The sequence below is a fragment of the Arachis duranensis genome, chromosome 7 (genome assembly GCF_000817695.3).
Source record: "Arachis duranensis cultivar V14167 chromosome 7, aradu.V14167.gnm2.J7QH, whole genome shotgun sequence".
In the NCBI taxonomy this organism is placed as follows: Eukaryota; Viridiplantae; Streptophyta; class Magnoliopsida; order Fabales; family Fabaceae; genus Arachis; species Arachis duranensis.
Window position 1 is genome coordinate 35,539,968 of NC_029778.3, and position 12,880 is coordinate 35,552,847.

General features: G+C 37.9%; 1 protein-coding gene and 1 long non-coding RNA gene across 3 annotated transcripts; one reads left to right on the plus strand and one right to left on the minus strand.

The window, feature by feature from the left end:
- Positions 1 to 958: 958 nt before the first annotated feature.
- On the plus strand, positions 959 to 4,313 carry LOC107458707 (uncharacterized). 2 transcript variants are annotated; one of them, XR_008001177.1, is made up of 3 exons: positions 971 to 1,323; positions 3,741 to 3,841; positions 4,042 to 4,313. It is a non-coding gene; the product is annotated as an uncharacterized LOC107458707 (long non-coding RNA). The 2 variants fall into 2 exon arrangements; XR_001586121.3 differs by having other exon boundaries at positions 959 to 1,323; positions 3,741 to 4,313.
- A 751-nt stretch (positions 4,314 to 5,064) lies between these two features.
- On the minus strand, positions 5,065 to 7,135 carry LOC110273567 (uncharacterized). The gene is made up of 3 exons (XM_021126748.1): positions 6,490 to 7,135; positions 5,657 to 6,409; positions 5,065 to 5,366 (listed from the first exon to the last, which is right to left on the minus strand). Exons 1-3 carry the CDS (start codon positions 7,133 to 7,135, stop codon positions 5,065 to 5,067), a joined length of 1,701 nt encoding a protein of 566 aa, XP_020982407.1.
- Positions 7,136 to 12,880: the final 5,745 nt, after the last annotated feature.

Here is a 12,880-nt window from a genome sequence, read left to right on the forward strand (position 1 = left end):
GTAAAACAGTAAAAGTGTAAAGCACTATCAGAGCCATCAAGCAATTAGAAAATACTAAAACAGAGTAACAGACTAACAAAAAAATCTTACAGCCATCAAGCCATCAGTAAATTTGAAAAAAAATCTTACAGCAATTAGCATCCAGCAAATAGAACAACTTACAAAAAAATGGAACAAAAAAATTACAATTAGCCTCATCACTCTCCTCTTAAAGATTTTTTTATCATTATTCCTTAACTAGTGTGTATATGTATATATATCAAGTATGGCCTAATCATTGATATAAAATACATATAATAAGAAGTACATAATAAAAATAAGTTAAACAATACATTGGTCAATGAGTTATATCTTAAATGACATAATTAATTTTTAGTATGCACAATGAAGGTATGTATATATAAGCACATACACGCGTGAAGTATTTGGATAATATTATCACTTATTTTTATAACTCATCTTTAAACACTTTTTATTAAATACAAATTATTGTTCTTCTTGTTAATTAAATAAGTTTTAATTCTCTATTTATTATATTTTATAATTTATATCAATAATTTAAATTTAAAATTCAGAGTTTACAATTTAATTTTTTTTTTACTTTTAATATCAAGTTAATTTTTATGGGATGTTGTACTTCTTATTTTAAGAAAGAAGACAAATATTGGATTTATTTTGCTATGAAAAAAATATTTAAATCTATATAATATAATATATAATTACTAAGGTTATGAAAATCGGACTGAATCTACCGGTTCAACCGGATTAATTGAAAATCGGTTATCTAGCTAGTCTGGTCCATTTTTAAAACCATTCTACAAAAAATTAACAAAAAAATCGGTTGAACTGGTGGTTAATTATTAAACCGGATGAACCGACCGGGTTTTTGAAAGTGCCGGTTTCTCAAAATCCATCAAACATCGTGGTTTTGGCGCAAAGAAAAAAATAAAAATAAAAACTGAAGGTGAACCCTACCCAACTCATTTTGAAGAGCACCCACCACACAACACAGCGGTCACCACACCTCCTCAACCCTAATCTTCTCTTCCAGCTTTCTGCACCAAATTCTACCGTCACTACCACAATCGATGCCGGATTGGAGCTGCTGTCAACGGATCGAAGCAGATGTCACCGTCGCAGATTGAAGCAGTTGTGCGTTGTCTTGAACTCTGAACTCTGAAGCTTCTGACGTCGCGAACGTCTACTCAGCCCTGTTCTCCTCGCCATCATTCCAGTGCCTCCAGAAGCTTCCTTCCTCCAACAACAAGTTCACCTACAACTGCGACAACCACACCTTCAACTTCCTCGTCGATAATGGCTTCAGTCAGTTCCTCTCTTTTTCTCTCTAGATCTGTTTTTCTCTGATTCAATTTTGTGTATATATGTATGCATCTTTCCAACTGTATGCTTCTTTCAACTTAATTGTTGTCATCTTATAGTTTTTGCACTTGTTATAATATAGCGTTCGGTGCCCCCAAAACGGCCCTAATTAAATATATAACCTTTCTTTTGATTCTCTGGCATGATGTGTTAATAATTAGATTGATAGCAGAAATTTTTGAATTGCAGATTGTCATGAAGATGAACAATTAGCTACAAAATATAATATTTTATTAGTATGTTTATTGTTTGTGTGATCCTTTTAGATTTACTGGGTTGTAAATTGTAATTTTCCACAAGGGACCAAGTTTTTAAGAGCCTAAATTTGTTCATTTATTTTTTAGTTCTGATAGAAATTAATGAACATGGTGATGATGCCGTGATGAATAGCTAAGTGGGTTCATAAAAGGGGATTCTGTCTTAGATTGTCATGAAGTTTGTGGCTAGAATGGAACTATGAAGAATATAGTAGTAAATTAGTAATGCTGTATTGGATCCTCAAATTCTTGTGCCTGTCATATCCTACACTCTTATTATTCTGAAAACTGAACATAGAAGATAACGTTGTTCAGTTTTTAGAATAATAAGAGGGTAGAAACATGATTTATTTTTGTGAAAACCGGACCGGCCGTTTTGGTTGATCCACAAAACTGTTCTGCAAAAAATTGGTTAAAAATAGGTCAAATCGACGGTTAATCAGTGAACCGGTCAAACCGGCTGGATTTTTTAAAGATCCGGTTTTGTGACTTGCATAAAAAACTATGTCGTTTTGACGTTAGGAAGGAAAAAAAAGAAGAAAAGAAACCCTAACTAACACTCGGTCCCGGTTCCCTTTCAACCCATTAGCACCTAGTCCCAATTCCTTCACTAGGGAAACCCTATCAGAACAAACATCGCCGCCACTATCAGAACCCAGCCCCACCAGCCACCGTCGGCCCCCAGCCACCGCCACTCTTTTCTTCCTCACCTTCTCTGTGCTCATCGCGAAGCCCACCAGCCGCTGCTACTCTTCTCTTCCTTACCGTATTGTGCTCATCGTGAAGCCTGCCTCTGTGATTGTCGGCGACGGTAATGACAGAGGGTACCATCGTCGGTCTTGTTCTTGTTGCCGTCCTGGATGTCTCTGCTTGGCTTCTCTCTCTTCAAGCTCGCTCTCTCTCCCTCTCCGATCTCACTCTGTCTCACGCGAAACACGCTCTGCTCGCTTGTCCTCCTTGCCGTCACCTCCGTTTAACTGCTCAGCCATCACCTCCTCACGGACGTCTCTGTTACTCGGCTGCCTTGTCTTCTCCAGTGAGCACTCCTCCATTACTTCTTCGGTCCTAATTTTTTTTCTAAAATTAATTATGATTCATCTATACTTTTGAGCATAGATCGGTCAATTCAACCGAATTAACCGAAAATCGGTCATATGATCGGTATGGTTGACTCCAAAAACCGTTTAGTAAAAAACTGGTGGTTAACCGGTGAACCGTCGGAACCGGCCAGATTTTTTAAGAATTTCCGGTTCAAAGCTACACTCAAAACGTTGCCGTTTTAACTTTATATATATGAAAAAAAACCCCTCTGAACAATGAGAAAACCCTAGCCGCTCCATACCACCATCCTACCCCTCTCTTTCTCTCTGAAAACTCTGGAGACTGAAGTGAAGAACCCAGCCCCAGACCTCCTTGGAGCAGCACCCAGCCACCATCCACTCTTCGTCGCCGAACTCTTCTCCTCGGCAGGAGGGTGCTGTCGTCGCTCAACGTTCCTCTTCTCCTCACCCTATTATCGTCGTCTGCTCGTGGTTGCTCGATTCTCCTCTGGCGACGTTCCTCCCTCGGTAGATCTGCTCGGAGCTACTCTCGTCACCAACGTCTCTGCCCTCGTCATCAAGCCCGCCCCTTCCCTCATCATCAAGCCGTCTCTGCTCGGAGCTCTTCTCGTCGCCGTCGTGTCTCTCTCTTCAAGCTCTCTGTCTCCCTCCCATGGTTGCTTACTCACAGTAGCAACCCTTGCTTTCACCTTCATCTTCCGACGGTTGTTCAAGTCCACTGCTCTTCTGACTTTGAGTTAATTTTTCTGGATTTGAGTTTTTTTTTTTGAAATAATATGGTTGATTGTTGATGGTATTTTGTTAATTTTGTGTTGATTTCTGATTTTATTGTCTAATTGTAATGGATTTTAATTTCTGAGTTTGTCTTCTGAACTTCTGTTGATTGTGTTCTGAATTTCTGATGTTGCATGTGTTGTTGGTTTGTTGATATGACTAGAAATTGTATAAATCCAGGTTGATGTGTTGTTGGTGTTGTTAACTGTATTTGATTTGTGCAAGTTTGTATTGGTGATGGTTGTTGATTATAAATTTTTATTGCAAGGTGTCTGAGAAGAAGGCTAAAGATCATGCAAGGAAGTTGAGTCCTCTTGAAAGTTGAGCATTGGCTTGGGATGAAGCAGAACGTGCTAAGTATCTGTCCATGTATATTATTATTAACATGATATGATCTGAACTTGTTTTGCGACGATGATTCTACTAGTTTGTTTAATTCAACCCTTTAACTTGATATAAACTTTTCAATTTTTTAAATTTCTCTTATAAAAATATGCCTTAGTCTAGGTGAGTTTTCAGAAGTAGTCAATGAATTGATGCAGTTTGTTTGTGAAAAATTGAATGTATAGGTTCAAGCGTGAAGAGGTGAGGATTCAATCATGTTATATGTACGGTGCCAAACTGTCATTCAACACCACTACCATTCAAAAAAGCGGTGAAGAGATTATACAGCATCTGGACATAGATTATACAGCATTTGGACATGGGAAATTCTAAATAGTAGTAGTTGTAGAAAAGTTGGTACATCCGATTTCTTGTAAATCTTGGGGCTCGTGAGAACTAGCTCTATTGTAAGTGTCCTTGTAAAGTTTGATAATCGAAAGGACAAAATTGTATAATAGTTTTTTATTGTGGATGGCGGCTCATGGCGGTAGTCAAAAATTCGCCATAAAGTTATAGCGGATGGCGTTGCAGAAAATGGCGGCAATGGCAGATTACCTAAAAAATACACATATAGGTACAAAAAAATATGTAGAAAAATTTCAAATATAATAAAGTATAAAATCTATTCATATAAGCAATTTTTTAGTCATAAAATATCAAATTAATATAGCAAATATAGTAGCAAATTTAGCAAATAAACATAACATCAAGTTCAAATCGTAAATCAAAAGTCATAAACAAGTCAAAATATAAGACACAAAACATAAAAATTATAGAATATCTAGATTCTAGTTCTCATCAAATTTATCCAAATTAACACGATTATCATGTCCTTCTGCACCCTTATTATCCTCTGATTCGGTATCATTGAATTGAATCTCTTCTTCTTATTCTTCTTCATTTTCAGAATCCTCTTCATCTTCAAATTTTGGTTCTTCTTCTATAATTACTGCCTTTCCTTTTCCTTTTTTTGAAGCCCTAAACCCACTTGGTCTACCCTTTGCACCACCTCTTGTAGTTGCAGCCCTAAATCCACTTGGTCCACCTTTTGCACCACCTCTTGTAGTTGCAGGTTCTTTTCTTTTTCTATTTTGTTGTCTTCTAGTATTTGTTGTAGGCTCATGTCCTCCCATTGCTTCAAAAATATGGTTCCAACTCAAAGTATTGTCATCTTGATTAACCAAATCAGCATCATCCACACTATCATCTCAAAAGGTGACAGTCCCAATTTCTCCCACTAACCACTCATTACACTCATCAATATCATTGAGTGCAATAGGGTCAACTTCATCTTTAAGGTTGTACCTCTCGATGAGTTGTTGGTTATACTTTATGAAGACCAAACTCTCCATCCTTTCATGATCAAGTCTATTTCTTTTCTTAGTATGAATGTGCTCAAATATACTCCAATTGCGCTCACATCCAGAAGCACTACAAGTCAAGCTCAAGATCTTGATAGCAAGGTCTCGCATGTTTTGAGCTTCATGCCCATATGTCCGCCACCAAAATGCTATAAAATTAAAATAAATTTGTCTAAGCCTTTAATCGAACTAAATTTATAAAGCTTTGTAAAATTTATAACAATCTTATCGGGTGAAATCTTTTTCCTTTGAGATTTTGCAAAATTTAATCCAAAAAGTCCATAGCCGGCCTTATATAGTGATTGCTCCTCCAATATCTTCTGTTGCACAGCTTGACTTGGCACTAATCTAGTGATGCATTCAAACCACCCCTTTGTAACTTCTAAATCCAGCTCAATCCGTGGGTTGTCATAAAACAACTCGGGATTTAGAAAATGACCGGCTGCATGCAACGGACGATGAAGTTGGCAATTCCATCTGTTGTCAATGATTTTAAAAACATTATTGTACTTGCTCTCATCATTAAGAAATATTTTCATGATGCATTCCATTGCCTTCTCCATTGCTTCATAAATATATCCCATTTGTGACTTTTTCTCTCCATCAACAAGTCTAAGCACCCGAACAAGAGGGCCCACGATCTTAAGGGTGTACTTGACATGATTACAAAAAGATAGCATGATAACAATCTTTGTTACCTCCCTCCCCTTTGCCTCCTTTGACAACTTATTCTTTGCCCATTCATCCGAGGTGAACATTCTTCTCAAATTTCCTTTCTCCTCATAAAGCCTTTCCAAAGAGAGAAATGAAGTGGCAAATCGGGTGACTGCATGCCTTACCAACTCCTTGCCATTTGTGAAGTGTCTCAACATAGCTAACGTGCTAGAGTGACTATAAGTGAAGCTAACCAACGAGATGGCCCTTTTTATGGTTTTTTTAATTAATGGTAACTTCCCAATGTCCTCAAGCATCAAATCCAAATAGTGGGTAGCACAAGGAGTCCAAAACAAATTTGGCCTTTTCTCCATCAACAACTTACCAGCAAGAACATAATTACTCCCATTATCAGTTACAACTTGAACAACGTTGTGCTCATCAATTTCCTCGACCACATCATCAAGAAGCTCAAATAATTTCTCACCAGTCTTCACATAATCAGAAGCATCAATAGACTTCAAAAACGTTGCCCCAGCTGGAGAGTTTACAAGAAAATTAATAATGCTCTTTTGCCTTTTATCCGTCCAAGCATCTGACATAATAGAGCAACCATACTTTTTTCATTGTTCTTATGACCCTTCAACAATTCTTTGGTGTAATCCAACTCCTCATTAAGCAACGGAACCCTTAGAGCTTGATAACTGGGAGCAGGTAAATTGTGACCAAAGCTTCCAACAGCCCACAACATTTCTTGAAAACTCTTCAACTTTACCGGGTTCAATGGAATCCCAGCTTGGTAGAACCACCATTCTATGTATTGATGAACTCTACGAGCTGCTTCCTTATTACATGCTTCCTTGATGTTCAGCTGCCTCAATTTCTCTCTTTTGTTTCTTGCAATGGAAGTTTCAGGTTTTCTAATAAACAAGTCCATTGGACCTCTCATGCTAGTTGTACCCCCTCTAGTAATACTTGTACCCCCTCTAGCTGCTGCCATTGGAGCTGGATTATGAGGTTCATCAATTCCTTGAGCATCTTTCTCTGACAATCCGAACCCCAAACTCTCTAAGTCAAGTTCCCTAACATTGACATTATGTTCTTCGGTGCTTCCCGGGGTGGCAGTTTGTCTTCCTCGATTTTTTTTCTGATGGTAATACTCCCATAATTCAGCAATAACATCTTTTGGAACTATTTTACATCCAACAACATTTCCAGGCTTGATCATTAAGTGCTCTTTTGCCCTTGTGATGCCTCCTTTCATAATTTTTCCACAAAAAGTACATACGGTGTCATTGGTATTTCTTTCTTCTATCGTATTAATATATTTTCAACTTGGGTCAACTCTATTAGAACGGATAGGAGCTGTGGGAGCGGGACCAACAGGGGCAGCACCAACTGTAGAACCAGCTGAGGCAGGGGTAGGAGCATTAGAATCAAGGGCATGTCTAGAAGTGGACATTGTATACTGAATGAAAAAAAAATGGAGGAGGAAAAGTTTTAACACTGTCACTGATTATTGAGAAAGAATGGGCAGAGAAAGAATGGGCAGCAGGGAAGAGAAGAAAGAAAAAGATAGGAGCAAAGAAGAAGGGGCACAAACCAGCAGTGTGAAAAGGTGATGAGCAGCAGTGTTGAGAGCACAGAGACGGGCGGCGCGTTGGGTGGCGCGACGGGCGGCTAGATGACTGGCGGTGATGGATGGCAGTGTGGTGAAGAAATCTGGGTTGCAGAGATGAGAGAACAGAGACGAAGAGGGGTTTTTTTTAAACAAGAGGTAGAGAAGGGAGTTATGAACGAGGGGATGAAAATTAGGGTTAGTGGTTAGTGGGATCTGACCTAGGTTTATTAAATTACCCGAAGTACCCTTAATTTTTATTGGAAATTCTGAAACAGCCCGCTATTTCCGCCATATGCATTGCGTCCAGCCATGGCGCCACCGCAATTGTAGCCGCCATGGCGCCCCCCGTTATAACTCTGATGAGCGGATATTTTATACACTTTTGGGGTAATTTCATGTAGATTTTAGTGTGTTTTAGTTAGTTTTTAGTATATTTTTATTAGTTTGTAAGCAAAATTTATATTTCTGGACTTTACTATGAGTCTCTGTGTTTTTCTATAATTTCAGGTATTTTCTGGCTGAAATTGAGGGAGTTGAGAAAAAATCTGAATTAGGCTGAAAAAGGACTGCTGATGTTGTTGGATTCTGACCTCCCTGATACTCGGAATGGTTTTTTTGAAGCTACAGGAGTCCAATTGACGCGCTCTCAATTGGGTTGGAAAGTAGACATCCAGGGCTTTCCAGCAATATATAATAGTCCATACTTTGTGCAAAGATAGATGACATAAACTGGCGTTCAACACCAGTTCCATGTTGTAGTCTGGCGTTCAGCGCCAGAAACAGGTTGCAAGTTGGAGTTCAACGCCAAAAACAGGTTACAACCTGGCGTTTGACTCCAAAAACAGCCCAGGCACGTGAGAAGATTAAGTCTCAGCCCTAGCACATACCAAGTGGGCCCCAGAAATGGATTTCTGCACTATTCATTTTAGTTTACTCATTTTTTGTAAACCTAGGCTACTAGTTTAGTATTTAAACAACTTTTAGAGTCTTATTTTGTATCTCATGACATTTTTAGATTTGAATTTTGTATCTTTTGACGGCATGAGTCTCTAAACTCCATTGTTGGGGGTGAGGAGCTCTGCAGCGTCTCGATGAATTAATGCAATTATTTCTGTTTTCCATTCAAACACGCATGTTCCTATCTAAGATGTTCATTCGCGCTTCACTATGAAGAAGGTCATGATCCGTGACACTCATCACCTTCCTCAATCCATGAACGTGTGCCTGACAACCACCTCCGTTCTACATTAGATTGAATGAGTATCTCTTAGATTCCTTAATCAGAATCTTAGTGGTATAAGCTAGAATCCATTGGCAGCATCCTTGAGAATCAGGAAAGTCTAAACATTGTCTGTGGTATTCCGAGTAGGATTCTGGGATTGGATGACTGTGATGAGCTTAAAACTCGTGAGTGTTGGGTGTAGTGACAGACGCAAAAGGATCAATGGATCTTATTCCGACATGATCGAGAACCGACAGATGATTAGCCATGCTGTGACAGAGCATTTGGACCATTTTCACTGAGAGGATGGGAAGTAGCCATTGACAACAGTGATGCCCTACATACAACTTGCCATGGAAGGAGCCTTGCATTTATGAAAGTGAGAAAGCATTATGTTGCAGGAATTCAGAGGACAAAGCATCTCCAAAACTCCAATATATTCTCCATTACTGCATAATAAGTATTTATTTCATGCTCTTTTACTTTTTACAATTAAAACTAAAAATTATTATTGATATTATATCCTGACTAAGAATAATAAGATAACCATAGCTTGCTTCAAGCCAACAATCTCCGTGGGATTCGACCCTTACTCACGTAAGGTATTACTTGGACGACCCAGTGCACTTGCTGGTTAGTTGTGCAAATTGCAAAAGTGTGATTGCAATTTCGTGCACCAAGTTTTTGGCACCGTTGCCGGGGATTGTTCGAGTTTGAACAACTGACGGTTTATCTTGTTACTTAGATTAGGAAAACTTTGTCTTTTTGTTTAGAGTCACTAGGATTGCATCTTCTATTATTCCTTTTAAAAATCTTTCAAAAATATTATTTTTCTCTATCAGTTTTTAATTTTTCTTGGAGTCTTTCGTTTGAGTTTAGTTTCATATTTTAAGTTTGGTGTCAATTGCATGCTTTTCTTTGTCTTCCAATTTTCGAATTGCATGTTCTTTGTTTTTCCTTGATCTTCAAATTGTTCTTGTCAATTTTTTTTGTTTGATCTTTGGTTTGTCTTGTTTTGTGTCTCTTCTTGTTTTTCTTGTGCTTTTTCAAAATATTAGTTTTCAAAAAATATTTTTATTATTAAAAATACCTCTTTAAAATACGTTACATTTATAGCTCAATTGGTTAGAGTGTTGGTTTGTGTTCTTGGTAATTGGGTATCTTCTTTTTAAAATCTTTTTCAAAAATAATTTTTCTTTGATTAAATCTTGTGCTAAATTTTAAGTTTGGTGTTCTCTTGTTAATTTTCTTTAATTTTTGAAAATTTATTGTGGTTTTCTAAAAATTTTAAGTTTGGTGTTCTATCTTTTGTTCTTGTTGTGCTTGTGAGTCTTCAAAGTGTTCTTGAGTCTTCTTTGTGTTTTGATCTTAAAATTTTTAAGTTTGGTGTCCCTTGGTATTTTTCCTCCAAAATTTTCAAAAAACAAGGAGCATTAGATCTAAAAATTTTAAGTCTTGTGTCTTTTGTGTGTTTTTCTCTTTCATCATAAAATTCAAAAATAAAAAATATATCTTTTCCTTTAATTTTTCATAATTTTCGAATTACTTAGGTTGACTTGGTCAAAATTTTTCAAATCATATCTTTTTCAAAAATATCCTAACCACTTTCTCTTTCCTCACTTTTTTCGAAAATCTTTATAAAATATTTTCAAATTTTTTATTTTTTTATTTTTATTTTTTGTTTTTTTATTTTGGTTTTTATTTTATTCTATTTTATTATTTCGAAAATAATTTTTTTTAATATAATAAAATAAATCCACATCATCTCGCTTTCTCCATTATGGACCTAAGTGGAAATGAACAGTCCAGAAGGACTTTGAGGTCATATGCTAACCCCACTACTGCTTCATACGGGAGTAGTATCTGTATACCCTCCATCGGAGTCAGTAGTTTTGAGTTGAACCCTCAACTCATTATCATGGTGCAACAAAGTTGTCAATATTCCGATCTTCCACAAGAAGAACCTACAGAGTTTCTGGCACAGTTTTACAAATTGCTGACACAGTACATTGTAAGGAAGTAGATTAGGATGTCTACAGATTGTTACTGTTTCTATTTGCTATAAAAGACCAAGCTAAGAGGTGGTTAAATAACCAACCTAAGGACAGCATAAAGACATGGAAACAGTTGTCAGAAAAATTCCTGAATCACTATTTTTCTCCAAAACGGATGACACAGCTAAGGCTGAGCATCCAAGGCTTCAAACAAGGAGATAATGAATCCCTTTATGATACTTGGGAGAGATACAGAGAGGTGCTAAGAAAATGCCCCTCTGAAATGTTTTCAGAGTGGGTGCAGTTAGACATCTTTTATTATGGGCTTACAGAGAAAGATCAGATTTCTCTAGACCACTCATCTGGTGGATCTATACACATGAGAAAGACAATTGAAGAAGCTCAAGAGCTCATTGATACATTTGCATAAATCAGCATCTGTATCTAAGTAGTGAACCTTCCATGAAAGAAGAGGCTAAAACAGTAACTACTGAACTAAGTCCTGCAGAACAAGTTACTGAATTCAATCAGCAATTAGATTTTCTAACAAAACAGCTAGCCAAATTCAAGGAGATATTGCAAGAAACAAGAATGGCTAATATGAATATGGAAGTGCAGTCGAAGCAAACAGAACAGCAATTGTCAAAACAAATAACAGAAGAGTGCCAAGCAGTTCAATTAAGAAGTGAGAAAACATTAGATACCTCACTTCAAGGCAGCAGGAAGCCAAGAAATGAACAAACTGCTACCCAAAATCCCTCTAAGGACAGTCAGAGCACAGAGAGGAATAATTCTGGCGCTCAAACGCCAGAAAAGGGGTGGAGAGCTGGCGTTGAATGCCGAACCCATGCTCAGTTCTGGCGTTCAACGCCAGAAACAGGCAAGGAATTGGCGTTGAACACCCAAATGAAGCACAGTTCTGGCGTTCAGACGCCAGAAACCGGTAAGGAGTTGGCGTCTAACGCCACTCTAGCTTCCACCCCTGGCATTCAAATGCCAGTGGGAGATCAGACACATACAAGCGCTAATAGCAACCCCTCTAAAAAGGCTCCTCAACCCACATCTGTAGGTAATAAACCTGTAGCAACTAAGGTTGAGGAATACAAAGCCAAAATGCCTTATCCTCAGAAACTCCGCCAAGCGAAACACGATAAGTAATTTGCCCACTTTGTAGACTATCTCAGAACTCTTGAAATAAAGATTCCGTTTGCAGAGGCACTTGAGCAAGTAGCCTCTTATGCTAAGTTCATGAAAGAGATCTTAAGTCATAAGAAGGATTTGAGGGAAACTGAAAAAGTTTACCTCACTGAAGAATGCAGTGCAATCATTCTGAAAAGCTTACCTAAGAAGCTTAAAGATCCCGGAAGCTTTACGATACCATGCACATTAGAGGGTACTTGTACCAAGCAAGCTTTATGTGATTGATGAGCGGATAATTTGTACGCTTTTTGGCATTGTTTTTAGTATGTTTTTAGTATGATCTAGTTAGTTTTTAGTATATTTTTATTAGTTTTTAGTTAAAATTCACTTTTCTGGACTTTGCTATGAGTTTGTGTGTTTTTCTGTGATTTCAGGTATTTTCTGGCTGAAATTGAGGGTCCTGAGCAAAAATCTGATTCAGAGGCTGAAAAGGACTGCAGATGCTGTTGGATTCTGACCTCCCTGCACTCGAAGTGAATTTTCTGGAGCTACAGATACCCAATTGTCGCGCTCTCAACGGCGTTGGAAAGTAGACATCCTGGGCTTTCCAGCAATATATGATAGTCTATACTTTGCTCAAGATTTGATGGCCCAAACCGGCATTCAAAGTCAGCTTCAGAATTCCCAGCGTTTAACGCTGGAACTGGCATAAAAATTGGAGTTAAACGCCCAAACTGGCATAAAAGCTGGCGTTTAACTCCAGGAAGAGTCTCTACACGAAAATGCTTCATTGCTCAGCCCAAGCACACACCAAGTGGGCCCGGAAGTGGATTTTTACGTCATTTACTCAGTTCTGTATACCCTAGGTTACTAGCTTACTATTAATAGGATCTTTTGACATTGTATCTGCACCTGATGACACTTTACACGTTTCTTTGTGTACCTTCCGCGGCATGAGTCTCTAAACCCCATGGTTGGTGGTGAGGAGCTCTGCTGTGTCTTGATGGATTAATGCAATTACTACTGTTTTTC

Coding starts and splice junctions, on each gene's coding strand:
- LOC110273567 (XM_021126748.1), bottom strand. CDS start 7,135: ATGAAAGGAGGCATCACAAGGGCAAAAGAGCACTTAATGATCAAGCCT. Junction 6,410..6,489: donor TCATAAGAACAATGAAAAAA/GTATGGTTGCTC, acceptor TAAACTCTCCAG/CTGGGGCAACGTTTTTGAAG. Junction 5,367..5,656: donor TCGTCCGTTGCATGCAGCCG/GTCATTTTCTAA, acceptor TTAATTTTATAG/CATTTTGGTGGCGGACATAT.